Source organism: Oncorhynchus keta, unplaced genomic scaffold (genome assembly GCF_023373465.1).
Source record: "Oncorhynchus keta strain PuntledgeMale-10-30-2019 unplaced genomic scaffold, Oket_V2 Un_contig_6263_pilon_pilon, whole genome shotgun sequence".
Lineage (NCBI taxonomy): Eukaryota > Metazoa > Chordata > Actinopteri > Salmoniformes > Salmonidae > Oncorhynchus > Oncorhynchus keta.
Genome location: NW_026288764.1, coordinates 211,997 through 239,238, shown reverse-complemented (window position 1 = coordinate 239,238; position 27,242 = coordinate 211,997). Strand labels below are relative to the sequence as shown.

Genomic DNA, 27,242 nt, shown 5'->3' with positions numbered 1-27,242 from the left:
TTTGTTGTTGTTGTGTGATTTGAATGAATCCCCTCTACCACACGGAACCCCACTAATCTACTGACGGAACGCAAGAGGTGGCTAACAACAACAACCCCTCCACTCACTGGACCCGTTTGATCACTCGACTAAGCATGTCTCCCCTTAATGTCAACATGTCTTGTCCATTGCTGTTCTGGTTAGTGTTTATTGGCTTATTTCACTGTAGAGCCTCTAGTCCTGCTCACTATACCTTATCCAACCTATTAGTTCCACCACCCACACATGCAATGACATCTCCTGGTTTCAATTATGTTTCTAGAGACAATATCTCTCTATTCATCACTCAATACCTAGGTTTACCTCCACTGTATTCACATCCTACCATACCTTTGTCTGTACATTATACCTTGATGCTATTTTATCGCCCCCAGAAACCTCCTTTTACTCTCTGTTCCAGACGTTCTAGACGACCAATTCTTATTGCTTTTAGCCGCACCCTTATTCTTCTCCTCCTATGTTCCTCTGGCGATGTAGAGGTGAATCCAGGCCCTGCAGTGCCTAGCTCCACTCCTATTCCCCAGGCGCTCTCTTTTGATGACTTCTGTAACTGTAATAGCCTTGGTTTCATGCATGTTAACATTAGAAGCCTCCTCCCTAAGTTTGTTCTATTCACTGCTTTAGCACACTCTGCCAACCCAGATGTTCTAGCTGTGTCTGAATCCTGTTTTAGGAAGACCACCAAAAATTCTGAAATTTTAATTCCAAATTACAACATTTTCAGACAAAATAGAACTGCCAAAGGGGCCGGTGTTTCAATCTACTGCAAAGATAGCCTGCAGAGTTCTGTCCTACTATCCAGGTCTGTACCCAAACAATTTGAACTTCTACTTTTAAAAATCCACCTCTCTAAAAACAAGTCTCTCACCGTTGCCGCCTGCTATAGACCACCCTCTGCCCCCAGCTGTGCTCTGGACACCATATGTGAACTGATTGCCCCCCATCTATCTTCAGAGCTTGTGCTGCTAGGCGACCTAAACTGGAACATGCTTAACACCCCAGCCATCCTACAATCTAAACTTGATGCCCTCAATCTCACACAAATTATCAATGAACCTACCAGGTACCTCCCCAAAGCCTTAAACACGGGCACCCTCATAGATATCATCCTAACCAACTTCCCCTCTAAATACACCTCTGCTGTCTTCAACCAAGATCTCAGCGATCACTGCCTCATTGCCTGCATCCGTAATGGGCCAGCGGTCAAACAGCCTCCACTCATCACTGTAAAACGCTCCCTGAAACACTTCAGCGAGCAGGCCTTTCTAATCGACCTGGCCGGGGTATCCTGGAAGGATATTGATCTCATCCCGTCAGTAGAGGATGCCTGGATATTTTTTTTAAATGCCTTCCTAACCATCTTAAATAAACATGCCCCATTTCAAGAAATGTAGAACCAGGAACAGATATAGCCCTTGGTTCTCCCCAGACCTGACTGCCCTTAACCAACACAAAAACATCCTATGGCGTTCTGCATTAGCATCGAACAGCCCCGTGATATGCAGTTGTTCAGGGAAGCTAGAAACCGTTATACACAGGCAGTTAGAAAAGCCAAGGCTAGCTTTTTCAAGCAGAAATGTGCTTCCTGCAACACTAACTCAAAAAAGTTCTGGGACACTGTAAAGTCCATGGAGAATAAGAACACCTCCTCCCAGCTGCCCACTGCACTGAAGATAGGAAACACTGTCACCACTGATAAATCCACCATAATTGAGAATTTCAATAAGCATTTTTCTACGGCTGGCCATGCTTTCCACCTGGCTACTCCTACCCGGTCAACAGCACTGCACCCCCAACAGCAACTCGCCCAAGCCTTCCCCATTTCTCCTTCTCCCAAATCCATTGTTCTGAGCTGCAAAATCTGGACCCCTACAAATCAGCCGGGCTAGACAATCTGGACCCTTTCTTTCTAAAATGATCTGCCAAAATTGTTGCCACCCCTATTACTAGCCTGTTCAACCTCTCTTTCGTGTCGTCTGAGATTCCCAAAGATTGGAAAGCAGCTGCGGTCATCCCCCTCTTCAAAGGGGAAGACACTTTTGACCCAAACTGCTACAGACCTATATCTATCCTACCATGCCTTTCTAAGGTCTTCGAACGCCAAGTCAACAAACAGATTACCGACCATTTCGAATTTCACCATAACTTCTCTGCTATGCAATCTGGTTTCAGAGCTGGTCATGGGTGCACCTCAGCCACGCTCAAGGTCCTAAACGATATCTTAACCGCCATCGATAAGAAACATTACTGTGCAGCCGTATTCATTGATCTGGCCAAGGCTTTCGACTCTGTTAATCACCACATCCTCATCAGCAGACTCGACAGCCTTGGTTTCTCAAATGATTGCCTCGCCTGGTTCACCAACTACTTCTCTGATAGAGTTCAGTGTGTCAAATCGGAGGGTCTGCTGTCCGGACCTCTGGCAGTCTCTATGGGGGTGCCACAGGGTTCAATTCTTGGACCGACTCTCTTCTCTGTATACATCAATGAGGTCGCTTTTGCTGCTGGTGAGTCTCTGATCCACCTCTACGCAGACGACACCATTCTGTATACTTCCGGCCCTTCTTTGGACACTGTGTTAACAACCCTCCAGGCAAGCTTCAATGCCATACAACTCTCCTTCCGTGGCCTCCAATTGCTCTTAAATACAAGTAAAACTAAATGCATGCTCTTCAACCGATCGCTACCTGCACCTACCCGCCTGTCCAACATCACTACTCTGGACGGCTCTGACTTAGAATACGTGGACAACTACAAATACTTAGGTGTCTGGTTAGACTGTAAACTCTCCTTCCAGACCCATATCAAACATCTCCAATCCAAAGTTAAATCTAGAATTGGCTTCCTATTTCGCAACAAAGCATCCTTCACTCATGCTGCCAAACATACCCTTGTAAAACTGACCATCCTACCAATCCTCGACTTTGGCGATGTCATTTACAAAATAGCCTCCAATACCCTACTCAACAAATTGGATGCAGTCTATCACAGTGCAATCCGTTTTGTCACCAAAGCCCCATATACTACCCACCATTGCGACCTGTACGCTCTCGTTGGCTGGCCCTCGCTTCATACTCGTCGCCAAACCCACTGGCTCCATGTCATCTACAAAACCCAGCTAGGTAAAGTACCCCCTTATCTCAGCTCGCTGGTCACTATGGCATCTTCCACCGGTAGCACACACTCCAGCAGGTATATCTCTCTAGTCACCCCCAAAACCAATTCTTTCTTTGGCCGCCTCTCCTTCCAGTTCTCTGCTGCCAATGACTGGAACGACCTACAAAAATCTCTGAAACTGGAAACACTTATCTCCCTCACTAGCTTTAAGCACCAACTGTCCGAGCAGCTCACAGATTACTGCACCTGTACATAGCCCACCTATAATTTAGCCCAAACAACTACCTCTTTCCCAACTGTATTTCATTTATTTATTTATTTTGCTCCTTTGCACCCCATTATTTTTATTTCTACTTTGCACATTCTTCCATTGCAAAACTACCAATCCAGTGTTTTACTTGCTTTATTGTATTTACTTTGCCACCATGGCCTTTTTTGCCTTTACCTCCCTTCTCACCTCATTTGCTCACATTGTATATAGACTTGTTTATACTGTATTATTGACTGCATGTTTGTTTTACTCCATGTGTAACTCTGTCGTTGTATCTGTCGAACTGCTTTGCTTTATCTTGGCCAGGTCGCAATTGTAAATGAGAACTTGTTCTCAACTTGCCTACCTGGTAAAATAAAATAAATAAATAAAAATTCCCGGGACCACACACATGTAAAAAAAAAAAATGTAAAAAAAAAATGTATGCAAGCATGACTGAACTTCGCTTTGGATAAAAGCGTCTGGTGAATGGCCTAAGTTACTGGTGCTTTTTCAAAGCCTATGTCAGACGCACCAGTGAGTGTAATTATCTCCAATAAGTGTAATTTGCTTGAGAGAAATAAAGTTGACATTAGGAAGAAGATATGCTCATCTTTTCTGCTGTAGGTATGTAATTACAAATATGTTCATTCTTTTGTTGCTCACGATTTCCATAAAAACATTGAAATATATATATTTTTTCCCATTTTTGAAAGATATTTTCGGAGATCCCCTCCAGTACCCTGGTCTAACTCTAACAAGTCTCTATGGGGATGGTGTGGAGTCATGTAGAGGACATGGCAGTGTGAGAGATCTGGTGTGATGGCGTGGAGTTAGGGAAGGCCGACAGACTCCGAAGCAGACACTGAAATTACCCCCTACCTCCCTGAGAGAGGGTACCAGGGAGGCCAAGCAGAGAGGCTGATGGGTAGACAAGACACACACACCCCCCACAAACAGCCAGCTGGAGTGCAAGACGGGGTCACATGCGTCTTCTTACAACACTTCACTATGCCCATCCTTATCCACCCGAGGTTCAAACTACATTATTTCCAGCCCCACCTCCCTTAAGAGAGTACCACCCAGATAGCAGAGTGCTTTCTCCTCTCCTTCACCTTGACTCCCATCTCCTGCACTCTTCTGTCTCAGCATTCTTAGTGCCTCATGGTGCACAGAGAACCATGTACACACACAACCACAAAGTGCAAATATACATAGCATAGTCAACATCTAGGTACCTGTATGCCTATTGTTACTGTATTGCGTATTCAAAGTTTACTTTTATTCATAGTGTTTTGTGTATGCTGCTACATTTCAGCCCAATTAATTTTCAACACAATTATTTAGCAATTTATTTTATCTCCTGCTTAGATAGATAATTACTTTTCAGACAGCCATTAACTACACATCAAAGTGATGCTGTTTTATTCTGCTTGGGATAACATATTCAAGGTCTATTATGAAAAGTAAGATATAAAATGTTTTATATATGGTCATGATGGGAGACAAAAATGGCAAGCTAAACCTTTCTTTTTTTTGTTCCCTCAATTGTATTCTTTAATTCCCTCAATTTTATTATCCTCGGAATCCGCAAGATTGTCTATTCGTTGCGTCTTCTGCACCCCAAAGGTCTTCCCCAGAAACGTGTGTGTGGACGTGTTTAACTATACTATAAGTCCCCACAATAGTATAGTATAGTAAATTAACAAAAATGTGACCAACTGGAGACATTGTTTGTCCCCCACTAGGTCAAATATGCTGACCAGAGTGTCGCAAAATAAATGTAGAAATCCATGTTGTTCAATTATTGCACCCACACTGCTGGCGGCGCCAACGATCGTCTGAGATGCCAAGGGTTAAAATAGAACTCCTTTCTATTTCTGACGCAGATCCCACTGAAAGTCCTGCCTCTCCCATCTCCTCATTGGTTTATGGAAGCAGGTACCCACTTGACATCTCCTTTTTGGTTATACCCATGTGGGTGAATGAAAGACTAAATGTTTTGCCGGTTGTCGTGGTAATACTATGAAAGTGTAGATGCCAATCACCATATAAGTTCAAAGATGAAAAAGCCTGGAAGGAGGACAGATGACTAAAAACGATTCGTTTGGCCGTTTTATGTTTGGATTAATTGTCGGAGTAGAAGACCTTGTGCATTTCAGGTAAAATAACAACTCAATGTTTAGGTCCCAGGACAAATTAGCTAATAACAGCAAGCTAGCTAAATAGGACAAATTAGCTTCCAAGTGCAAGCTAACTAGCTAAATTGCCATGCATGTTGAATGCTTTTCGACCTGTCCCCAAATTAATGTCATTGGTCCAGAGTTTGTTTTGATATTTTAACCTGCGTGTTGTGGTCGCGTTTGGTGTGGGGGGGCACGATGGCGCACGCGCGCAGTCGGTTTGGGTTCCATGTTAGGGTTGGTTTTTAGGGTTTGGCGCTAGGGTTAGGGAAAATAGGATTAGATGTTAGCCAACAGTCAGGCTAGGATAGGTAGCTAGCTAGCTAGAGTATGCCTGGAGTTCTTGCTTCGTGTACGGATGAGAACATTTCATTGCACTTGTTAACACCGAAGCCTCCTGGAAATTATAAATAATCAATTAGCATTCCTTTCCTTTCTGCTGCTGAGTCACATACACAATTGTAAACCAATCATAAACACATTCAGGTGCTTGGCCGGTGCCATGATTTACTGGACGTGAGCTATGGCCTTAATCTTGTTCACAAACACTTTTGTGCTCAATAGCCTGGGGACGAGGTTAGCGTATAGCCCTGTGCATGTAGAGTAAAATACTGGGTCATGTGGAAGAGGCGCACAAAATGGACTGTCCACGTGGCATGAATCAGAGTTTGCACGAAGTGTATAGGCCTACTTCTACTTAACAAGAATGCATGACAAACAAAGCAAACTAGACTAAATGGCGAAATTAGGAAGTAGTCCTAGCAATGGAGAGCTGAGACCATGGTCGACCATTCAGTGGCGCTTTGATCGATCTGCGCGGGAGATCCGAGGGAACAAATAAATACATTGAGAAAATTAATGAATACATTGAGGGAACTAATTTGAGGGAGGGAAGTTGGGAACAAATAACAAACTAAGGGAATAGATAAGCCTGGCTGTTTTTTTTTTCTTTCCACCATGACATCTATGGGGCATCATAGATATAGCCAGACTAATTTTTTTTAGAAGGTAAGAACTTTTGTTCAGGAAAATGTCTGTACAATTTGACTTGGTTGATCTCCTATTATGAGTTTTAAAAGCGTTACTTAAACATAACTGTCTGAGCTCAGACAGAGGCTTTTGTGGGAAAGTTGAAACCAGCACGGCAGCACCTGCACTTCTCTTTTCTACCGTTCTGAATGGCTAGCATTTCATTTTCTAAAATGTTTTACATTTGGACACACAGGAAGTCTTCTTTTTCGTCACATTGTGAATCCCTCTATTCAACCCTCCCATACTCATTATGCATGCACATTGCACAATATTGTCCATTAATCCAACACTGCTCTCACCTCAACTCGCTGCTTTCTGTCTTTATTAAATCCTTATATGAATATTGCTCTATGTTCTGTTTCTCTCCTCTGCTCCTGATCATTCTACTGAAATCTGAAACACTTTACTTCTCCTTTAGTTTTCTGCCCCGAAATTCTATAGATTTAAGTCAGGAGGACTGAGACTAGACCACTAAACACCTTGGAAAGCCATTCAGGTGTGTCTTTGTCTTTACAAGTTGGGGTATTGTTCCACTGAAAATAAAACTCTGTGTTAGACTATTTTGTTTCTCTCTCTCTCCTGAGTATTCTACCATGAAACACACAGGAGCTCGGGTGAGGCTTCTAGGCATCTGCCCCCAAGATGTTTCAGTGTTGGGGAGGGGTGGGGGTCGGGGATAGGGCCGAGGTTAACACTCATAAAGTCATAGAATGCCACGGTCGGAACCTGGGGCCCTCGACTCGGAACATCTTTATTTTGAGCCTGTCAGGCCGACTCCCAGCCTCTCCTCCATTGGTCTGGCCGTGGCTACGTTTACACTCGAGGCTCGCACTGGCTTAGGGGGAAATGTTGATATTATTCCGGGTGGTGGGGGTCTGTTTTTATGAGCAGGGAGGGCTGCATGCAAGAGGCTACCGAGGTTAAGTTTTGTTGGCTGTGAGCTGGAAGGGGGCAGGGGGTGGTTGCATTTAAAATGGGAAATTATGTGAGGTTCCCTCCTCACTATGTAAAGTGCTATAAGCGTCTGGACAAAACGTTGCGTAAATTCAGTCAATTATTATGATCCTTACAGGGGGTTTTCTGTATAAAAAAAGAGGCTTTAGGTGGTGAGAGTGGCAGGGGGCGGGGTAGGGGATGCGGTCGACCCCGTTGGAGTGGCTGAAATGTCTTGATGAAAGCTGATATTTTATTTCTCTTCCAGTTTAAAGAACATTTACTGCAATTCTACACATTTTGCCATGCAGCTGAGAGAAAATGTTGCAGTTTAAAGCTAATTTCCTGCAATTCCATGCATTTTGCCATGGCTAATGCTGTGTTTTTTTGCGCAAACACAATAACAATCTATACTGCTATATACAGGTTTCCATCCAACCTTTTTTAAGCAAGTAAAGTACATGTCTGATAAAAAAAAAAATGTCACGACAGGCCTGATGAAAACATGCGAGAAATGGCTGTTGAAACACCTTTTTATGTGCAGATTGATATAATAACCATTATATCGAAGTAAACTTGGAGTCACGCGATGATATGTCGTGTAGTCCACCTACTACGACTCGGGAAAGCATGCCGTTTGTTAGGCTACAGATTAAATAAATTAGGATGAACTTTACAAGGTGGTGAAAGTGCACGGTGATGAGCTTGATGCGCCTTTCCAAAAAATACTGAGGGTCTTATTCTGGTGACATGATGATCGATGCTTTGGCTGCTGTTTGACAAATAATTATAATGTCATCTTGTAGGCTATACCCGCACTTTATCTGTGAGCTGTTGGCTAGAGCGAACGTGCCAAGACCAAAGTGGGCACATTCGCTATAGCCAATAAAGCTTTCTTTTTTTGACAAAACCATCAGTAGAGATAAATGCCATGGAAGCCCATTTTCAAGTCATTTTTATGTGCACCACGTCATCACGCACAGCCTTTTATCCCCAACAAGTAAATTTGATGAAAACACATCTGGTGGGAAAATGCACATCAATTTATACGGATTTCAGAATATTTGCATAAATCTCACCAATTGGATGGAAACCTAAGCACTCTCTAGGTTTTATTTTAGTGATTTCTCAAATATTATATTATTTAAAACTATATAGGTCCATTATCTTTTCGACATACTTTATATCCTTTAAGTCAACACTGAAAGCCTTTTTCCATCCCGCAAATGTATAATAATTAAAAATGACAGTTTGGATTTAAGCGACCAGAAAAAGCGCTTAGGGGGCCCGCCCAAGGATTTCAATGGCAGGAAAATCCCTGCATTATTAAGTTGGGGGTAAAGTGAGGTCTGTGTGTGTATGCTGCAATTTGCGTGTTTGTTTCTCTGCTCCTCTGTCTGAGGCAGCCAGGCGTGATGCTCAGGGAACTTGTCCCAGGGAACTTGTCAGAAAACATCTGACAGCAGATCAGTGTGACAGACAGACTTCTTCTAGACTAGGACCCACCACATCCCCAACTAGTCTGTGACTCAATTTACTGCTCTATATCTGAGTTGTAATGAGATGCGGAAATTCGGTGATTGTCTGTTATTGCTTTGACATATTGCAAAACAATGTGAGTGACTCTGTCATTGTGTGTGTTAAGCTATAGGACATCTATTTGTGGAAACATCTGTATGTTTGGACTGTGGTGGTGTTTCGGTTTTGTTGCTTGCATGTCTATATATTTTGATATAAACATGGTGGGGAGGGAGGAATCATTCTGTGCTGCTGGTTCCAGGTTCAGGAAGCTAGCTACGGTTGCACACAGGGCACCACCTGTTCCCTGTGACCCTCTCTTGTATCTACGGTCACATATCAGTTTAATAACCACCACACACACACACACACACAATACAATCATACACACAACCCTCCAACTGTAGGCTAACGTACTGTAGCTCAGGGTGATAGTACTGCATGCGCCCTAGCCCCATAACGCTATAAATAGACCAGTGAAATATATCATGGGAAAGGAACATAGAGCAAAGCACTGAACACCTATAGTCTTCTAATTAAAAGCTGTGGAGCCAGTGAGCCAGCCGTGTAGGATCCAGCTCTTCTAGAGAATGTAATGTAGGTCACAGGGGTTTGGCAGGCAGTGGCACTGCAGTACTGGGAAACACTGGCTGGCTGACTGACTGGGTGGCTATAAATCACTGCAGCACTGGAAACAGTCTGGCTCGCTGACCGCCTGCCTGGCTGGCTGTCTGGCTATATGTCACTGCAGCACATGGAACTGGCTGGATCTGGCTCTCTGGCTAGCCTTATGGAAACCGGCTACTGGCTGGCTGACTGGCTATATCGCATTGCTGTAGCTGGCCCTGTTTGGCTGGCTGGCTGACTGACTGGCTATATAGCATTGCTGTAGCTGGCCCTGTTTGGCTGGCTGGCTGGCTGACTGACTGGCTATATAGCATTGCTGTAGCTGGCCCTGTTTGGCTGGCTGGCTAACTTATTACAAATCACTGCAGCGCTGGAAACACAAAATACAGCCTGACTGACTGAATGGCTGTTGCTGGCTGGTTGGTCACATATCTCTGCTCTGCGTGGCCTGGGTCTATGCCTGCCTGGCTGGCCAATCTTTAAAGAGAGAGAATTGATGAATGGTGGCGCTATTGGATTTTATGAGTGTTGGCCTGCTTCATGTTTTCCATGCCTCTGTAGAGTGGGTGTGGTGTTAAATTTGAACACAAGCAGTGGAAAAATCTGCTGGAAATATCTTGGACAGTGTTGTTTAGGATGTGATGGTGCTTTTGTTGAAGGGTTAGAATGTTGGTTGAGGACAGTTCCATATGAATTGCTTGCTTTAGGTTCTTGTGTTTCTATGATGGTTTGATAGGAAAGGGGATACCTATTCAGTTGCACAACTGAATGCATTCAAGCTAAATGTGTCTAAATCCGAGAGATATGGGGGGGGGCTGCTTTGATCGACGTCCACGTCGTTGGCGCCAGGGGGAGCAGTTGTTCTTGGGAGTTAACTAAGGGCAGAACGGCATATTTGTTTCTGACACCTTGAACCAGCAACCTTTTGGTTACCGGCCCAACGCCTTTAACCGCTAGGCTACCTGCCCCTTATAGTTGAAAGGAAGGCATGTTCAAAAATTGTAATCAGATTTTAGTCGAGGGTTGTTACCTGGACGGATATTAGTTGTTATACCCCCCTTACACAGACACGGCCTGCAAGCTCCTGTTGATCTGAAGCTAAGGGCGACAGCAGAACAAATGTGTTTAATCCTGTTGCATCAGTCAGCAGAGAACCACACCACATCGGGAAGCACCTATTATTTATAAGAACTCCCAGGCCTTATGGTAGCAGGCGGCCATAGCTGTTAGCTGTTGACAGATCTATGGTGTTTTAGTATTTGACTGAAAGAAGACAGGCTCTGGTAGATGAGCTATGTCTGTGCCAGGGGAGACAGTGTGTTAGAAGGTAAAGACATAGTGGTACTGTGTTACAATAGATGATCAAGAGAGAGCAGGCGGCCCGAGAGGGAGTGACTGAGTCGCAGCTGAACAGATGGACATGGAGTTGGCCGTGGCCCTGTGACAGTGTGCCTGGGGTCGCTGGCTTGGTTCAGGCTGGCCAGACAGAGTAGCCTGGGTGTCACGCTTTGCCACATGGTTAACAGAACCCTTACCCGCCTGCTCCTCTCGTTACAGGAGACAGCAGCAGAGACCACCGGGGGGAGGAGAAGGAGACAGGAAGACCCAGCAGCAGCAGCAGTCGCCACAACAACAACAACAACAAACAGTCAATCAACATCCTCGTGACCAGCAGCAGCACAGAGGACAGTGTGGGGGTAGCCATGGGCAGCAGTTTCAGGGCCACGGCGGGCAGCGCCAGGGGCCCCTCCACCATGGCTACAGCCAGAACCGCCGCTGGCACCACAACCAGCAGGGGCAGGGAGGAGAACAGGGACCGCAGGGTGGCCCGGCAGTGGGCAGAGACAGGGGGGGAACCCCAACGGGAGACAGAGACAAGGGGGCACCACCCAGAAAAAATGAAGAGACTGATGTAAAGGCAGAGGAGGCCAGCGCTAGGCTGGAGCCAGAGAGCTCAAGGGGCCCCAATGACGGGCCTCCCAGCCAGCCTGGGGGCCAGGGTGGCCCTAAAGTCCGTCTTCTGCCGTCGTCCAAAGAGAGGCTTAGGAGGAGGCTAAAAGACGAGGTAAAAGAAAGCTCTTTACTGTCTCGTCTGTCTGTCAATCACCATCGCATGCCATGGCCACACCCTCCCCTTTCTACACACACATGCACATTACACCACATGCGCATTGCGTACACACACATAAACCCACAGTAAATAATGCACCTTTTTAGATGCATACAAAGTCATTCACACACACACAGGTTTCTCAGTAAGGGTTCAGTCTGGATTAACAGTGGTGGCTTGTCTGTAGATTTTGCTGTCGTGGGTAAACTTCTCTCTTCTCTTGGGAGGAGGATAAGTAGCTGGAGCAACAGCCTTTTGATGTTTTCTGCTGTGTGCTAGACTTTTGTATTGCTGGTCTCAGCTCCAGCGTTCCCACAACCAGCCCAACCTTAGCCCAGGACTACTTCCCCCTCCCTCCATCTAAGCCTGCGTCCTAAATGGCACCCTTTTCCCTATATAGTTACCTACTTTTGACGAGTGTCCATAGGGCTCTGGTCAAAAGTAGTTCACTATGTAAGGAATAGGGTGCCATTTGGGACATAAGCTAACTAATTTCTGACGCTGTGTGTTTTTTTAGTTTGCAAGTATCTAAGACATCGAGGCTCCTAACCCACTTACAGCCTCCGACAACAAGACTGAGATTAACTGACAGCTTCAAACAAGCCGATCTGGAGGGAAAACACAGGCTGTGTCTCAGATGGCATCCTATTCCCTATATAGTGTGTTATATTTGACCACAGCCCATAGGGGGTATAGTCAAAAGTAATGCACTATATAGGTGAATAAAGTGCTATTTGGGACGCAGACACAGAGGAATTTTGCTAAATGGGAGGAAACATGGGATATTATCCTCAGCCAGGTCTGTCTGCGTTTGAGTCCAGGGTTGTATTCATTAAGGCATACTGTAGCAAAACAGTTTGAAATGGAAAACTAAAACTGCGCTTCTAATTTAATAAATCTACTTCGTACCTCATTTCAGTCGACTTTCTTCCGTTCGCTGCCTAGTGAATAATACCAAGTTCTCCTCATTAAGGCTAGTCTATTGGACAAAACCTGGTACTTTCACACTAATTTATGGTGAATTATGCAAGCGACTTAAATGGCAAATTTCTCTGAAGGGGGGGGGGGGCGTCACCAGATTCACAGGGAATACATTACCTACAAAGTATTCATACCCCTTGACTTATTCCACATTTTGTAGTATTACAATTCAATATGGATTGAATTTTTTTTTTAAATCTAGCCCACCTATGCACAATACCCCATAATGGAAAAGTGAAAACATGTTTTCTAATTTATTGAAAATGAAATGAGTATTCAAACCCCTGAGTCGATGCATGTTAGAATCATCTTTGTCAGTGATTACAGCCTGTGAGTCTTTCTGGGTAAGTCTCTAAGAGCTTTTCGCACCTGGACAATATTTGCACAAAATTCTTCAAGTTGGTGGTTCATCATTTAGACACCCATTTTCAATTCTTGCCATAGTTTTTCAAGCTATTTAAGTCAACTGTGACTAGGCCACTCAGGAACATTCAATGTCGTCTTGGTAAGCAACTCCAATGTGTATTTGTGTGTTTTTTTACATTATTGTCCTGCTCAAAGGTGAATTTGTCTCGCAGTGTATGGTGGAAAGCAGACTGAACTCGGGTTTCCTCGAGGATTTAGCCTGTGCTTAGCTCTATTGGGGTGGCAGGTAGCCCAGTGGTTAAAGCGTTGGGCCAGTAACCGAAAGGTTGCTGGATCGAATCCCTGAACTGACAAGGTAAAAATCTGTCGTTCTGCCCCTGAGCAAGGCACTGTTCTCCGGGTGCCGTGGATGTCGATTAAGGCAGCCCCCGCACCTCTCTGATTCAGAGGGGTTGGGTTAAATGCGGAAGACACATTTCAGTTGAAGGCATTCAGTTGTACATCTTTCCCCTATTCCATTTATTTTCATCCTAAAAAACAACCTAGTCCTTGCTGATAACATGATGCAGCCACCACTTGAAAATATGAAGAGGGATGTTGTTGGATTTGCCCCAAACATAACACACAAAGTTAATTTCTTTGCCAAATTCTCATATTGCAAGCAGGATGCATGTTTTAGAATATTTGTTTTCTGTACAGGCTTCCTTTTCACTCTGTCATTTAAGTTAGTATTGTGGAGTAACTACAATGTTGTTGATCCATCCTCAGTTTCCTCCTATCACAGCCATTAAACTGTTTTAAATTCACCATTGGCCTCATGATGAAATCCTAGAGCGGTTTCCTTCCTCTCCAGCAACTGAGTATGGAAGGACGTCTGTATCTTTGCAGTGACTGGGTGTAATTACAATTTCATCACACTCAAAGGGCTATTCGATGTCTGCTTTTTTTGTTCGACCCATTTACCAATGGGTGCCCTTCTTTGCAAGGCATTTGAAAACCTCTTCTTTTTTTTTTTTTAGGAATATGTGTTTGAAATTCTAGACCTTACAGATAATTGTATGTGTGCAGTACAAAAATGAGGTAGTCATTCAAAAATCATGTTATTAAACACTATTCTTGCACACGGTGAATCCAAGCAGCGTGTTATGTAACTTAGTAACCAGATGTTTACTCATGAACGTATTTAGGCTTGCCATTTACAAAAGGTGTTGAATACTTGACTCAAAAGACATTTCTGCTTCTGATTTTTATCTCATTTGTAAACATTCCAAAAACATCATTCCACTTTGACACTATGGGGTATCTTGTGTAGGCCAGTGACACACAATCTCAATTGAATCCATTTTAAATTCAGGCTCTAACACAACAAAATGTAGAAAAAGTGGTGCGTGCATAGTCACTGGAAGTCACTGGAGGATGGAGAACCAATACTCCGAGCTGCAGCGCCATACTACTTGTCAGACATCGAGAACTGATACTGGTTGTTGGGGTGGGGTTGGCGTGGGGTGTGGGGGGGTCCGTGGGTGGCTTTTGACAATTTTATTGGATTCCTCATGTCTTACTAATACATACATACATCCATACAGACATGGCTTACTGAAATGACATGGAACAACTCCCCTGTGTAAGTTGTTTGGTTAAACCTCTATTTGCTAGAGAAAGCTAGCATGTTGTCAGCTTGAATACTGTTAGTGCAGTAAGGACACAGAGATACAGTATCAAGACCACACGCTTTCTATAGTACAGTAGTCGTTAACACTATTCGTTGTTTAAAGTCCACGGATATGCAGTTGACAATGACATGTTGATAATCCACCTATTAACGCTCAACAGACTGTCTAAATAAAGTGTTACCTACTACATACACAAGTTGTTTTTTAACCGCCGCCCTTCATCGGGTGTCTTCCAGGAGGAGGCGATCGTGTCCCCAGCGGGCCCCCAGCGGAGCCGCATGGACCGCTTGCTGGAGATCCTGAACAGCATGAGGAACAACAGTGCCGGGGTGGATGGCCAGCTCAGCTCTTTCATGGAGGAGGCCCAGACCTCGACCCAGTCAGAGGAGAGCCTGGCCCAGATCGTCTCTACTATCTATGGCAAGGCCCTCAGCGACAGAAGCTTCGCCGCTTCCGCTGCCAGACTCTGTGACAAGATGGCCACATTCATGGTGGAGGGGACCAAGTTTAGATCATTACTACTCAATATGTTACAGGTGAGATGGATGGAGGGAGGGAGTGGGGTTATGTGGGTACGTGCATGTCTTTCTGTCCACCCATCCATCTGTCTTTCAGCGTGTGTGTGTGTGGTGTCTGTCAGGCAATGAGTGCGTGTGAGTGAGCAGTGTATCTCAGTGGGTGTGGATGGTCCTAATTGGTGTCATTGGCCCCGTGGGCTGTGTGTGACGTGGGGAAAATGTCAGTGGGCACAGAGCTAATGAACAGCATGGGAGGCCATAGCCTGAGGGGGGGACGTCTGCCTAGCCTCACCCAAGATAAGGTTTCTCCCCACCCACGTCTGCCCTGCCCGCACTACGGCTCAGTGCCTCCCTGGGTGTCACGACTTCCCTCCCTCCTTTGGGAGCCAGACAGACGCTCCATTGCAGACACAGTCTGGGCGCTAACTCTCTCTCTCCCCTCTACTCTCTTTCCTTTTCTCTCTCCACCCGCCAGCTCTCTGTGGCTGACATGCCAGGCGAAATGTTAACCCACCTGCTGCGTCACCGTACTCCCCTCCTCCTCTTCCCCTTCTCTGTTTGTCTGCCTTCATTTGCGGTAAATAGAGAATGGACGCATTTCTAATGTTATAAACAACAGAATGTGGCCTGTTTAAAAAGATTGTTACTCGTGGATGTGATGCCAAATCTCCACTCTTGAAACCTGAGAATAATTTGTTGATTATTCCACAGAATAATACAGCTGGCTGGCTAGTCCCTGGTTTCTGTTACCTTTCTTTAATTAAACAGGCCTGTTTACTAAAGCATCATCCGGACTCAATTAACACAATAGAACATTTAGATAATTTGTCACGTGGTGTTTAGCATAATGCATTAATTAAACATTTCTACTACTATTTCTCATTAGTAAAGAATAAAGGACTATCAAACAAAAATGCTATGTTTGTTAAAGATAAATTAATGAGGATAAATGCAACTTGCTTTATTAGTCTCCCATTTATTTATATAATTTTAAAAAATACCATTAATGTACAAATTATGTTTAGGGAAAAATGCATGAATTATTAACTCTTTATCGAAGGTTTTGTTGGTAGTGAATTGATATTCCTGTTAAACTCTCATCTGAACATTGCCTTCTCCCCCCCTCTACCCTATTTGCCCTCTCTCTCCACCTTTCTGACCTGTGTGTGTGTGTGTGTGGCTGGCTGGCTGGCTGGCTGGCTGGCTGGCTGGCTGGCTGGCTGGCTGCTAAGTGCTGTAGCTGTCTTTTAGCAAATGAGTGCTAGGCTTGTTTCTCGCCCTGGTGTCACATTGTAACCCTTCCTCCCCTATGTCACAGAGAACTTCCGGTCCTGTCTGGCATGGCTCGCCCACCACCGAGTGTGTGCCTGCGCGCATATATAACTATCTGTGTATGTGTGTTTGCTGTACAAAGAGCATACAGAGCTACACAGACTTCACCAACTCAGATTCTCTGTCATCTACTTTTATTTCTACCATCTTATGTTATCTCTATATGTGCACAATGAGCATTAACCTTGATTAACCATAGTTATTTTTATTGCGCTCAAACAGGTTGTTTCATTCTCTTAAATTGAATGAAATGTTCCCAGCAACTTTCCCAGCATGTTTTTATGCCCAACTTTCTCATTATGAAGTTGATAAAGTAAAGTATAGGCATTAGCCAAGTTTGGTTAGTATGGTTAGTATTTTTATTTGAGTGTTTTGCCCACTACGAAATAAACATTAAATCGATATATAAAGCTTTACCACTTTAGTGGTTTCAAATACTGCTTCTTTTAAGTATCTTGTTCCCTCTTACATTTGACTACTTCACCAGGAGGTGGAAACTTTCCGTGGGAACATATGGGAACTAACGGAAAGATATGCAAATTAATACTATTTAAATGTAGATGTTTTTTGCATTACCATATTATATGGAGACAGAAACATAAACCTTTTACCTTATAAATAGACATAATTGCAAGTTATTAAATCCTTCCAATATATATATATATTTTTAAAGCAATTTAGTCACGAATTTAACTTTAATTAAATGAGTTGACTCTTCTCATGGGAGGTTTCACTGAACAACAAAAGAAAGGGAATATTGAATGATCCCCAATGATCTATCGCATCTCACAAAAACTTTTTCAGCATACATCTGTGAAATCATAGTCTAGAAACCAAAGCTTTGGTTGTCTTCCTCTCAGGCTTCCATGTCTTCTCCCTGGACCCCCTCAATGTCCACCTCTTGAACATCAGACTGAGGCCTTATCTTCACTGTCACTTTCCAACCTTGTTGAGGATGGCTCATTGTCAGGCTCAAAAAGCCTCAAATTTGACCGGATAGCCACCAATTTGTCAACCCTTGTATTGGTCAGCCTGTTGCGTGCTTTTCCCAAACAAGGACCAGTTGCACTCTGAGGAGGCTGATGTTGGTGGGATTTGGAGGATGATGTAGACAACAGGGGAAAGAGCCTCAGATCCACAAAGTCCCTTCCACCAGGTGGCTGATGAGATGTTGGCATGACTGCCATATTACATCTCTATCCCAAAGCCCTTGCTTGGAAGTGTACTTGGCCAGACTGCCAAGAACATTTTCCTCATCCAGGCCAAGGTGGCGAGACATGGTAGTGATGACACCATAGGCCTTGTTGATCCCTGCACTAGGACAGGATGCTCTTGCCAGCATACTTGGGGTCCAACATGTACGCTGCGGCGTGTATGGGCTTCAGGCAGAAGTCTTCACTCTTTTTGGTGTATTTCAGAACTGCAGTTTCCTCTGCTTGGAGCAACAGTGAAGTGGGCAGGCCAGTACGGATTTCTTCTCTTACATCTGCAAGCAGAGTCTGAACATCAGACAGAATGGCATTTTGTCTCCCTCAATCCCTGCATTGGCTACTGCTATAGGTTTCAGGCTGCTTTACCACTCTCTCCCAAAATACATAATTCAGGAGGGATCCTCTTGATGGGGCTGTCAATATTGGCAGACTGTGATATGGTTATTTCTTGGAGAGACTCCTTCCCCTCCAGGAGACTGTCAAACATGATGACAACACCACCCCAATGGGTGTTGCGGTACAGCTTCAATGTAGTGCTCTTATTCTTCTCACGTTGCTTGGTGAGGTAGATTGCTGTTATAACTTGATGACCCTTCACATACTTAACCATTTATACCAAGCAGCCTTCATGTTCGCAGTATTGTCTCTCACCAGTGCAAATACCTTCTGTTGTCCAAGGTCATTGATGACTGCCTTCAGCTCATCTGCAATGTAGAGACTGGTGTGTTTGTTGTCCCTTGTGTCTGTGCTCTTGTAGAATACTGGTTGAGTGGTGGAGATGATGTAATTAATTATTCCTTGCCCACAAACATTCGACCACCCATCAGAGATGATTGAATACAGTCTGCTTTCTCTATGATTTGCATGACCTTCACTTGAACTCTGTTGAACTCTGCATCCAGCAAATTAGTAGATGAAGCATGTCTGGTTGGAGGGGTGTTTGCTGGGCGAGGAACGTCCAGAAATCTCATCCAATACACATTGCCTGTGAGCATCAGAGGTGAACCAGTTGCATACACAGCTCGAGCAAGACATTCATCAGCATTTATCTGACTACGTTTCTCCATTGAGTCACAAAAACGTCTGATTCCAGGAGGTCCATGAGCTGTTGCTATCGATAAGGTGTCTGATTCATCATTTTCACCTCCAATAGAAGTAAAGGGACTTTTTTTCAGAGGTTGCGCTGAGGGAAATGTATGCACTTAGCCAGATGGTTCTGCATTTTGTTGCAATCTTCACATATGATTTGGAACAGTATTTGCAAATGTACACATTTTCCTTCTACATTTGCTGCAGTGAAATGTCTCCACACATCAGATAATGCCTGTGTTATTTTCCTGTAAAGATTAGAAAAGAGTACAAAAAAAGAAATACAATTCCATGTGCAGATAAATAGTTAAACAGTTAGATCAAACAACTCCTTTGTAAGATAAATGTTTTAAAATGAGACATGTATGGAAACAGGTGAATTAACACTCCTCAGTTAGCAGGCTCAAACAACTAGCAGAAATGGTTAACGAGTTAGAAACACATTTTGCTGTAGGCTACTATTTACTAGTTAACAACAAATAATGTACAGTTGAAGTTAGAAGTTTACATACACTAAGGTTGGAGTCATTAACCTCTAGCGTCGCGCAATCCCATATCCGGGAGCGTAATCATAGCCTCAAGCTCATTACCATAACGCAACGTTTCCTATTCATGAAAATCGCAAATGAAATTAAATAAATATATTCAAACACAAGCTTAGCCTTTTGTTAACAACACTGTCATCTCAGATTTTGAAAATATGATTTTCATCCAAAGCTACACAAGCATTTGTGTAAGAGTATTGATAGCCTAGCATAGCATTAAGCCTAGCATTCAGCAGGCAACATTTTCACAAAAACAAGAAAAGCATTCAAATAAAATAATTTACCTTTGAAGAACTTCGGATGTTTTTAATGACGAGACTCTTAGTTAGATAGCAAATGTAAATTTTTTCCAAATATATAGACGTGTAGACGAAATAGCTCCGTTTTGTTCATCACGTTTGGCTAAGAAAAAGACTGGAAAATGCAAATTAGTCCATAATATCGACAGAAACATGGCAAACGTTGTTTAGAATCAATCCTCAAGGTGTTTTTCACATATCTATTCGATGATCTATCAGTGGTGGCTTCTCATCAGAAGCAAACGGAAAAATACTGCAGCTGGAGATTACGCAATAATTGCGACGGAGGACACCAAGCGACCACCTGGTAGATGTAGTCTCTTATGGTCAATCTTCCAATGATATGCCTACAAATACGTCACAATGCTGCAGACACCTTGGGGAAAACGGGAAAACCGTAAGCTGACTCCTAGCTCCTTCTCAGCCATATAAGGAGTCACTGGCATGAGGCGGTTTTAAAAAATGCGGCACTTCCTGATTGGATTTTTATCTGGGTTTTTTCTGTAACATCAGTTCTGTGGCACTCACAGACAATATCTTTGCAGTTTTGGAAACGTCAGAGTGTTTTCTTTCCAAAGCTGTCAATTATATGCATAGTCAAGCATCTTTTCGTGACAAAATATCTTGTTTAAAACGGGAACGTTTTTCAACCACTCCACAAATTTCTTGTTAACAAACTATAGTTTTGGCAAGTCGGTTAGGACATCTCATTTGTGCATGACGCAAGTAATTTTTCAAATAATTGTTTACAGACAGATTATTTCACTTATAATTCACTGTATCACAGTTCCAGTGGGTCAGAAGTTTACATACACTAAGTTGACTGTGCCATTAAACAGCTTGGAAAATTCCAGAAAATTATGTCATGGCTTTAGAAGCTTCTGATAGGCTAATTTACATCATTTGAGTAAGGTGTTTGGAGGAGAAAGGACACCATCCCAACCGTGAAGCATGGGGGTGGCAGCATCATGTTGTGCGGGTGTTTGCTGCAGGAGGGACTGGTGCACTTCACAAAATAGATGGCATCATGAGGTAGGAAATTATGTTTTTGAATTGTTATTATATTGAAGCAACATCTCAAGACCTCAGTCAGGAGGTTAAAGCTTGGTCGCAAATGGGTCTTCCAAATGGACAATGACCCAAAGCATACGTCCAAAGTTGTGGAAAAATGGCTTAAGAACAACATTCACCCAATTTATTGTGGGAAGCTTGTGAAAGGCTATCCGAAACGTTTGACTCAAGTTACACAATGTAAAGGCAATGCTACCAAATACGAATTGAGCGTATGTAAACTTCTGACCCACTGGGAATGTGATGAAAGAAATAAAAGCTGAAATAAATCATTCTCTACTATTATTCTGACATTTCACATTCTTAAAATAAAGTGGTGATCCAAACTGACCTAAAACAGGGTATTCTTACTCTGATTAAATGTCAGGAATTGTGAAAACTGAGTTTAAATGTATTTGGCTAAGGTGTATGTAAACTTCCGACTTCAACAGTATCTCATATAAAATATATTCACCCCATTCAGGATTGTAATCAAAATTTACCAGAAAGCATGTAGTCCTTGGCTCAGACAGTGTAGTACGGGCTGACTACACCGCTCGCTTCGCAAAATACATTTAGAAATCTATATTATTCTATTCACTGAAATGTACATCCCTAACAATAACATTTTCTGACAAGATAGAACTGCCAAAGGGGGTGGAGTTGCAATCTACAGCAGGAATTGCCTGCAGAGTTCTGTCTTACTATCCAGGTCTGTGCCCAAACAATTTGAGCTTCTACTTTTAAAAATCCACCTCTCCAGGAACAAGTCTCTTACCGTTGCCGCTTGCTATAGACTACCTTCTGCCCCCAGCTGTGGGGACATGCTTAACACCCCGGCCATCCTTCAATCTAAGCTTGATGCTCTCAATCTCACACAAATTATCAATGAACCCCAAATCCATAAACACAGGCACCTTCATAGATATCATCCTCACCAACCTGCCCTCCAAATACACCTCTGCTGTCTTCAACCAGGATCTCAGCGATCATTGCCTCATTGCCTGCGTCCATAACGGGTCTGTGGTCAAGCGACCACCCCTCATCACTGTCAAACGCTCCCTAAAACACTTCAGCTAGCAGGCCTTTCTAATCTACCTGGCCCGGGTATCCTGGAAGGATATTGACCTCATTCCGTCAGTAGAGGACGCCTGGTTGTTCTTAAAAAGTGCTTTCCTCACCATCTTAAATAAGCATGCTCCGTTCCAATTTTTTTTTAACAGGAACAGATATAGCCCGTGGTTCACTCCAGACCTGACTGCCCTTGACCAGCACAAAAACATCCTGTGGCGTACTGCATTTGCATTGAATAGCCCCCGCGATATGCAACTTTTCAGGGAAGTTAGGAACCAATATACACAGGCAGTTAGGAAAGCAAAGGCTAGCTTTTTCAAACAGAAATGTGCATCCTGTAACACAAACTTCAAAAAGTTCTGGCACACTGTAAAATCCATGTAGAAATAAAAGCACCTCCTCCCAGCTGCCCACTGCACTGAGGCTAGGAATCACTGTCACCTCTGATAAATCCGCGATACTTGAGAATTTTAATAAGCATTTTTCCACGGCTGGCCATGCTTTCCACCTGGCTACCCCGACCTCCTTCACTGCAATTTGACCAAGCCTCCCCATTTCTTCTTCACCCAAATCCAGATAGAGGATGAGCTGCAAACTTTGAACCCCTACAAATCAGCTGGGCTGGACAATCTGGATCCTCTCTTTCTAAAATGATCTGCCAAAATTGTTGCAACTCCTATTACTAGCTTGTTCAACCTCTTTCGTATCGTCTGAGACCCCCAAAGATTGGAAAGCTGCCGTGGTCATCCCCCTCTTCAAAGGGGGAGACACTCTAGACCCAAACTGCTACAGACCTATATCTATCCTACCCTGCCTTTCTAAGGTCTTCGAAAGCCAAGTTAACAAACAGATCACCGACCATTTAGAATCCCACCGTACCTTCTCCGCTATGCAATCTGGTTTCCCGGTCACGGGTGCACCTCAGCCACGCTCAAGGTCCTAAATGATATCACAACAGTCATCGATAAGAGACAATACTGTGCAGCTGTAGTCCTCAACCTGGCCAAGGCTTTCGACTCTGTCAATCACCATATTCTTATCGGCAGACTCAACTGCCTTGGTTTCTCAAATGACTGCCTAGCCTGGTTCACCAACTACTTGTCTGACAGAGTTCAGTGTGTCAAATCGGAGGGCCTGCTGTCCGAACCTCTGACAGTCTCTATGGGGGTGCCACAGGGTTCAATCCTCAGGCCGACTCTTTTCTCTGTGTACATCAATGATGATGCTCTTGCTGCTGGTGATTCTCTGATCCACCTCTACGTAGACAACACCATTCTGTATACTGCTGGCCCTTTGGACACTTAGGTGTTCGGAATTGAACATGTGCTGGTTAGTTAAAGTGCGTTTAGTTAGCATGGCTCTAGATAGGTGGTCGGAATTAACTTCTTATGGCTGAGATCCTGTTAACGGGATCGACTTGACAACAGCCAGCGAAAGTGTAGGGCGCCAAATTCAAACAGAATTCTCATAATTCAATTCCTCAAACATACAAGTATTTTAGGCCATTTTATTAAAGATAAACTTGTTGTAAATCCAGCCACAGAGTCAGATTTCAAAAAGGCTTTACGACGAAAGCACACCAAACGATTGTCACAAAAGTCACAAAAAGCAGAAATAGAGATAAAATTAATCACTAGCCTTTGATCTTCATCAGATGACACTCATAGGACTTCATGTTACACAATACATATGTTTTGTTCGATAAAGTTCATATTTATATCCAAAAATCTTAGTTTACATTGGCGTGTTATTTTCAGTAATGTTTTGCCTTCAAAACATCCAGTGGTTTTGCAGAGAGCCACATCAATTTACAGAGATACTCATAATACACATTGATAAAAGATACAAGTATTACACATGGAACTTTAGATAAACTTCTCCTTTAATGAAACCGCTGTGTCAGATTTCGAAAAAACTTGACAAAAAAAGCACACCATGCTATAATCTAACATCAAGGCGGTGGCCCGTTCCTGTAGGTTCATGCTCTACAACATCCGCAGAGTACGACCCTGCCTCACACAGGAAGCGGCGCAGGTCCTAATCCAGGCACTTGTCATCTCCCGTCTGGATTACTGCAACTCGCTGTTGGCTGGGCTCCCTGCCTGTGCCATTAAACCCCTACAACTCATCCAGAACGCCGCAGCCCGTCTGGTGTTCAACCTTCCCAAGTTCTCTCACGTCACCCCGCTCCTCCGCTCTCTCCACTGGCTTCCAGTTGAAGCTCGCATCCGCTACAAGACCATGGTGCTTGCCTACAGAGCTGTGAGGGGAACGGCACCTCAGTACCTCCAGGCTCTGATCAGGCCCTACACCCAAACAAGGGCACTGCGTTCATCCACCTCTGGCCTGCTCGCCTCCCTACCACTGAGGAAGTACAGTTCCCGCTCAGCCCAGTCAAAACTGTTCGCTGCTCTGGCCCCCCCAATGGTGGAACAAACTCCCTCACGACGCCAGGACAGCGGAGTCAATCACCACCTTCCGGAGACACCTGAAACCCCACCTCTTTAAGGAATACCTAGGATAGGATAAGTAATCCTTCTCACCCCCCCCCCCTTTAAGATTTAGATGCACTGTTGTAAAGTGACTGTTCTACTGGATGTCATAAGGTGAATGCACCAATTTGTAAGTCGCTCTGGATAAGAGCGTCTGCTAAATGACTTAAATGTAAATGTAATCTGAGTACAGCGCTCAGAGCCCAAACAAGCCATACAGATATCCGCCATGTTGTGGAGTCAAGAAGTCAGAAATAGTATTATAAATATTCACTTACCTTTTGATCTTCATCAGAATGCACTCCCATGAATCCCAGTTCCACAATAAATGTTTGTTTTGTTCGATAACGTCCATAATTTATGTCCAAATACCTCCTTTTTGTTTGCGCGTTTAGTTCCAAAATCCAAATTGATGACGAGCCGGTCAGAAAGAAAAGTTTTAAAAATCCATTACAGTTCGTAGAAACATGCCAAATGATGTATAGAATCAATCTTTGGGATGTTTTTAACATAAATCTTCAATAATGTTTCAACCGGAGAATTCCTTTGTCTTCAGAAATGCGATGGAAAGCAGGTCGCACTCACGTGAACGCGCGTGATCAGCTCATGCCAGACACCTGACTCAAAGAGCTCTCCTTCCCTCATTATTCACAGTAGAAGCATCAAACAAGGTTCTAAAGACTGTTGACATTTAAGTGGAAGCCTTAGGAAGTGCAATAATATACAAAGACGCTGTATATTGGATACCTACAAACCTCAGATTTCCCACTTCCTGGTTGGATTTTATTCTCATGTTTTTGCCTGCAATATGAGTTCTGTTATACTCACATCATTCAAGCAGTTTTACAAACTTCAGTGTTTTCTATCCAAATCCGCGAATAATATGCATATATTAGCAACTGGGCCTGAGTAGCAGGCAGTTTATTCTGGGCACCTTATTCACCCAAGCTACTCAATACTGCCCCCAGCCATAAGAATTAACTAACCTCTAGATGAGCTTCAATGCCATGCAACTCTCCTTCAGTGGCCTCCAACTGCTCTTAAATGCAAGCAAAACTAAATTCATGCTCTTCAACCGATCGCTGCCCACACCTACCCACCCTTACAGCATCACTACTCTGGATGGTCCTGACTTAGAATACGTGGACAACAACAAATACCTAGGTGTCTGGTTAGACTGTAAACTCTCCTTCCAGACTCACATTAAGCATCTCCAATCCAAATTTAAATCTAGAATCGGCTTCCTATTTCGCAAAAAAGCATACTTCACTCGTGCTGCCAAACATACCCTAGTAAAACTGACTATCCTACCGATCCTTGACTTTGGCGATGTCATTACAAAATAGCCTCCAACACTCTACTCAGCAAATTGGATGCAGTCTATCAAAGTGCCATCCGTTTTGTAACCAAAGCCCCATATACTACCCACCACTGCGACCTGCTTGCTCTCGTTGGCTGGCCCTCCTATCCGTCACCAAACCCACTGGCTCCAGGTCATCTATAAATCGTTGCTAGGTTAAAGCCCCGCCTTATCTCAGCTCACTGGTCACCATAGCAGCACCCACCCACAGCACGCGCTCCAGCAGGTATATTTCACTGGTCACCCCCAAAGCCAATTCCTCCTTCGGCCACCTTTACTTCCAGTTCTCTGCTGCCAATGACTGGAACGAACTCCAAAAATCACTGAAGCTGGAGACTCATATCTCCCTCACTAGATTTAGGCACCAGCTGTCAGAGCAGCTCACAGATCACTGCACCTGTACATAGCCATCTGTAAATTGCCCACCCAACTAACTCATCACCATATTGTTATTTATTTTATTTATTTAGCTCCTTTGCACCCCAGTACCACTACTTGCACACTCATCTTCTGCACATCTATCACCCCAGTGTTTAATTTGCCATACTGTAATAATTTCGCCACTATGGTCTATTTATTGCCTCACTCCCCTTATCCTACCTCATTTGCACACACTGTATACAGACTTCCTCTATTGTATTATTGACTGTATGTTTGTTTATTCCATGTGTAACTGTGTTGTTTGTGTCGCACTGCTTTTCTTTATCTTTATCTTTATCTTAACCAGGTCGCAGTTGTAAATGAGAACTTGTTCTCAACTAGCCTACCTGGTTAAATAAAGGTGAAATAAAATACAAAAATTATTTATTTAAAAAATATATTTATTGCATCCACGCTGCTTGCGCGCCAAGGAGCGTCTGCGTTGCCAAGGGCTATAATAGAAGTCTATAATAGAAGTCTATTGTGTCTAGATTGATGTGGGGGTGGCGATTTAAATCATTTTAGAATAAGGCTGTAACTTGCGGATAAGTGAAGGGGTCTGAATACTTTCCAAATGTACTGTATCTGATGCTGTCTGGTCCAAACGAGTATGACATTGTTGCTGCCCGTAGCATTGAAGGCAAGGGAAGCCAGCGAGCATCTGGCCTCCCTCGACAAAAATATTTAAAAAATTGCGAATCAGCATTGAGCTAAACTGATCAAACTCAACTGTGAATGGTCCTGGCGCGGCAAAAAAAAGTGTCAAGGGCTTGGCTTCCCCAGTGATATTACCCACGCACTGCTACTGTTCAAATGATGCCCACCTGAACCAGATAGCGATTTATAATGGAACTTATTTGGATTGTGTACAAAAAAACAAGTGTGCTTGCTTCAGTTCCTCAGTGGCAAGCTTGGAGAGCTAAAAACACCTTGTCATTGAATGCTCTTTCCTTGAGTAATAAAAGTGCATTGAAATGACTTAGAAACTGTGCACAGTTTGGAGAGGTGTGTGGCCGCTTGGAG

At 43.7% G+C, this 27,242-nt stretch overlaps 1 protein-coding gene across 7 annotated transcripts in view; it reads left to right on the top strand.

The window, feature by feature from the left end:
- Positions 1-27,242, top strand: part of LOC118387946 (CBP80/20-dependent translation initiation factor) — a 140,428-nt gene that overhangs the window by 81,224 nt on the left and 31,962 nt on the right. For all 7 annotated transcript variants that reach the window (XM_035776811.2, XM_035776808.2, XM_035776812.2 and 4 more), the window contains 2 exons: positions 11,257-11,764; positions 15,066-15,365. In XM_035776811.2, coding sequence (XP_035632704.1) covers positions 11,257-11,764; positions 15,066-15,365 — 808 coding nt within the window. The remainder of the gene's footprint in view (positions 1-11,256; positions 11,765-15,065; positions 15,366-27,242) is intronic.